The sequence below is a fragment of the Sus scrofa genome, chromosome 11, assembly GCF_000003025.6.
Source record: "Sus scrofa isolate TJ Tabasco breed Duroc chromosome 11, Sscrofa11.1, whole genome shotgun sequence".
Taxonomy (NCBI): Eukaryota; Metazoa; Chordata; class Mammalia; order Artiodactyla; family Suidae; genus Sus; species Sus scrofa.
In genome coordinates this window covers 77,985,499-77,990,109 of record NC_010453.5, presented here as the reverse complement: position 1 = coordinate 77,990,109, position 4,611 = coordinate 77,985,499, and the positions used below count along the sequence as shown (strand labels likewise).

The 4,611-nt window shown below is 58.1% G+C and overlaps 1 protein-coding gene across 1 annotated transcript; it reads right to left on the bottom strand.

The window, feature by feature from the left end:
- Positions 727-4,339, bottom strand: SOX1 (SRY-box 1). The gene has a single exon (XM_021065935.1). It carries the CDS (start codon positions 3,908-3,910, stop codon positions 2,756-2,758), a length of 1,155 nt encoding a protein of 384 aa, XP_020921594.1. The 5' UTR covers positions 3,911-4,339; the 3' UTR covers positions 727-2,755.

The window sequence follows — 4,611 nt, the reverse complement described above, 5'->3', positions numbered from 1 at the left end:
AATCCTGGCTAATTTCTACCCCCCCCCCAGATTGTTTAAAAATTGAGTCATTCGAGAATTTATATTTGCTTTTTTTCCACGTCAACAAAACAAAACTGCTGATTTTCAGGAATCCCTCTTTTAAGATCTTCCTGGGTTTTTAACAAAGTGGCTTGGGCCACCTGGCATTGAATAGTTCTGCTGACTCTGAATGAGGCACCTAAGAAAAGGGGAAAAAAAAAAAAGCACCCTATAAGTCCACCTTCAGGAAACTGACAGCTCCGCCTGCAGTTGCCGGCAAACTGCTAAACTTCTCGCAGTCAGAAACATTCCAAGTGTGAACCACATTGCTAATAGGTGTTATGCCAACAGTCAGGCACTGAGACAAATTTGGTTACACACGTATGTGAGCACAGCCCCACATCTGTCTACCACTTGAGTCAGTGCAGGGAGATGGTTAGCAAAAGAACTGGACTCAGTCTGCTCAACTCTGTACATTGCAGGGTAAATGAGGCCTGCATTAGGCTGCATGGTGAGTTAACAGAGCATCACAGAATTTCCCCAAGCATCTCCCCGAGGGGATTGTGTGTGGCACTTATTCCCAGACTCTGTCACTATCTCAAGACGCTATTCTGCTCCGCAATCTATATGTATCCAAACAATCAGACTGCTAAAGCAAAAAAAGAAAAAAGAAAAAAGAAAAAAAAAGAAGAAAAAAGAAAAAAGGAAAAGAAAGGAGAAAAAAGGAAAAAAAAAAGGGTGACTTTATTATCTTGTTAGAAAGAAGCAGCTGACATTGCCATTCTTGAAATTTTTGCAGTCACTGTAAGGAATGAGTAGTTGAAGCAAAATTAATCAAAGTGATTCCAAAAATGACACGTGTCAATTGTCAGGTTAGCATCTGACTTAAAGCTATTCTCCAATGCAGGCTGGCTGTAGTTCTCATTAACCCGCCCGCACAGGATGGAGTTCGGACCATGGTCTAGGCTGGTTCCAGGCCCAAAAGAGATGGTGAGAAAATGAGGGCTGTTGACATCAGCATATTGTGATCTGTCCTAAGTTTTGCTCTTTTCAAAAAATATAATTTCATCTTTATGTTGTAGCTAATTCCAAAACGTATTTGCTACAGTATAACTTTTAAATGCAGTATTTAATGTCAGATTACTTGAAGACAAAGTTTTACAGAAAACTTTAAAATCCAGAAAAAACTGCAATGTACCAGGAAACACCTAGAAAAAATATAATTAAAAAATTTAAAGCATCAAACGACCTCAGATGTCATCAGGAATCATAAACACGGCAGTTTGCGTTCACATCGGTTAGCAGTTTGCATCCCAGTTCACGCAGGGGATGTGGGGGTGGTCGATTTTGAGTGTGAAAATCCAACGAAATGATTTTGGCCTTTTCCAAGGAGAAATAGACCAGAAGGAGGGGCTGAGTGAGGACAGACGGAGGGAGCTCGGTTGCAGTACGTTTTGGTTTAGAGAGTGCGGTTCCTTGAGCCCCAAACGGAAAATTCCACTTGCAATCTCCTTAATTGCAGAGGAATTGGGGGCTCCCGCGCCCCCGCCGTGGTCTTTGTCATCCATCCATAGCTCGGTCCCGCCCTTGGGGTCTCTGTTCTCCTCCGGACCAAACCGCGCGCAGGTCCCGGGCCAGCTGGCAGAGGCAAAGCCCGCAGCAAGGGATCGCAAAGCCCACCGGCGGTGGCCGGCAGTTAAAAACTACACGCCCAAGGGCCAGCCTACAGAACTATTTTTTTGGGGTGAGGGGGACAATTACTTCTCATTCCCTAATAACACCGTAACCGCTACAAAACAACCAATCGATTTTAACTTCCTTCGCTTCCTCTGAAGGCAGTTCCGTGCAAATGGTACCCTCTCCCCAGGGGCCCCCTCCGTTCTATTTATTTACTTCATGTTGATCATTTTTCTTCCTCTTCTGTCAGATTTACTAATTGCATTCTCGGCTCCTAAAACATGAACATAAATCGAGCACGTTTCAGGTTTATGGGGAAAAAAAACCGGGCTTTTCTCTCTTAAATTTATTGACTCAAAGCTGATGCATTTTGGGGGTGGGGTTCTTTTTTCGTTTTTAGAAGAAAAGCTTTTTAGGAAACTCTGTACATAATCCGAATCCCCCTCCCCACACCGCAACGCCTAAAAGAAAATTTCCACAATGCATTTACATGAAATATTACAAAACAAAACCAAAAAAGGGAAATACTCAGATACAGAAAGTTTTACAAAACCCAAAATAACGCTGCCGTCTGAACGGGGTGGGTGGGGGGAATCGCTGTATAAATTAACACACCAACCCAAAAAAGCGGTAACAACTACAAAAAACTCGGGGTTGGCTCTGCCTTCCTCTATTGATAACCAATGCGAACAGCTCGCCGGCTCCCTGGCACCCGACCGCCAAGAAGCGACGCGGGGTGAGAGCTGGCGCGCGGCCGCGGTAGAAAAGTTGGAGTCGCCTCCCTTGGTTTGGTCTTTGTGTCCCCTCGAGCAAAGAAAACGCTTTCTGCCTCCTCCGCGGAAGATAAATACTGTACAAAAAGTCTCAAGAAACACCGAAGTTCAGTCTTAAACGCACAGCTGTCCCGCCGAGCGGTCCCCCGGAGCTCCCGGTAAGGGGGTGCGCGTGTCAGCTGGTGTGCCGCGCCAGCGCTTCCCTTTTTACAAGAACGCAGAAACGTCGGTACAAAAGCAAGGCCGCGCCGGGCCGGGCCGGAGGCTCCGGGCGCGCGTCGCCGGCCGCAGGGTGGCCCGCGTCCCTAAATGTGCGTCAGGGGCACCGTGCCGTTGACGCCGGCGCCCGCGCCCTGGTAGTGCTGCGGTAGCGAGTGCAGCCGGCTCTGCGCCGCGGCGGCCGCCGCCGCCGCCGGGTCGCCGCCCTCGCCAGCCGGCAAGTACATGCTGATCATCTCGCGCAGGTCCCCGGGGCACGGCGCCCGCGAGTGCGCCGGGGCCGGCGGGCTGCCACTCGGCTCCGACTTGACCAGCGAGCCGAGCGCGCCCAGGGCGCCGGACGACGCGGCCGCCGCTGCCGCCGCCGCCGCCACGGCCGAGTTCTGGTGCGCGCCGCCCGCGGCGGCGGCGGCGGCGGCCGCGGCGCCGTAGGGGAGGCCGCCGTAGCCCGAGGGCGAGGCGCTCATGTAGCCCTGGGAGTTGGAGATGGGGCTGTACTGCAGCGCGCCCATGTCGTAGCGGTGCATGGGCTGCGGGTTGTGCGGGTGCGCGTGCGGGTGGTGCGGGTGCGGGTGCGCCGGGTGCGCGTGCGGGTGCGCGCCGCCCGCGCCGGGGTGCTGCCCGTAGGCCAGCTGCGCCTCCTGCATCATGGCTGCGGCGGCCGCCGCCGCCGCCACCGAGCCGGGGTAGGCGCCGTTGGCCCAGCCGTTGACGTGCGCGTAGCCGCCGCCCGCCGCGCCGCCCGGGCTCTCGAGGCGCTGGCCCACGGCCGCGGCGCCCACACCCACGCCCATGGCCACGGCCGCACCGCCGCCGCCCGCGCCGGCCGCCAGCAGCCCGCCGGCCAGCGAGTACTTGTCCTTCTTGAGCAGCGTCTTGGTCTTGCGGCGCGGCCGGTACTTGTAATCCGGGTGCTCCTTCATGTGCAGGGCGCGCAGTCGCTTGGCCTCGTCGATGAACGGCCGCTTCTCGGCCTCGGACATGACCTTCCACTCGGCACCCAGGCGCTTGCTGATCTCCGAGTTGTGCATCTTCGGGTTCTCCTGGGCCATCTTGCGCCGCTGTCCGCGGGACCACACCATGAAGGCGTTCATGGGCCGCTTGACCCGGTCCTGGTTGGCCTTGGCGCCCCCGCCGCCGCCACCTCCGCCCCCGCCCGCCCCGGCCGGGCCCGACAGGTTCGTGGGGGCCTGGGCGCCGCCGGGCGAGTGCAGGTCGGTCTCCATCATCATGCTGTACATCGGGGCGGCTCACGGGTTCACCGGCACCGCGCGGAGAGGGCCCGGAGCATAGACGGCCGGGGGGCGGGGGGATGGAGAGGGGCTCAGACGGAGCGAGATGTAGGTAGGGGGGAGAGGTCCGGGCAGAGAGGAGGCTGGGGAGAGGTGGAGGCGACCGCGAAAAAAAAGGAGGCAGGAACACACACACTCGGCGCCGGTCCGGCTCGCAGGCGCAAAGTTTCTCTCCGGCGCAAACCACTTGCTAAAGAGGTCGAGGGCCGGGGTCGCCGTCGTCACCGCCGCCGCAGCCGGGTCGCCTTCGGCGGAGTGGTGCAAACAGGTGCGGTCGTGGCCAAGTTGCAGCTCCACTTCGCGGGATGCGAGCGGTGCGCGGGGCCCGGCCGGGGGCTCGCCGCCGCCTCCTCCTCGCCCGCCGCCGCGCTGCCTCCTTTCTCCAGCGCTCGGTCCTCGGCGGCGGCCTCCAACTCCGGGGCTGCAACTTCTAGCAGGGCGGCGCGCCGCGTGCGCTGGGCATGTGCGGGTCCCAGGTGCCCGGGGGGAGCGAGGCGCCGAGGGGGGGAGCGGAGGGGGGCGGGGGGGGGCGATCGCGGCGCCGCCGGGGAGGGGGGCCAGGGGCAGCTGAGGGGGCGCAGGCGCGCGGAGAGGGCCAGAGAGCAGGCGGCCGAGCCCGGTACGGGCTGCCCGCTGCCTGCCCGGGGCCG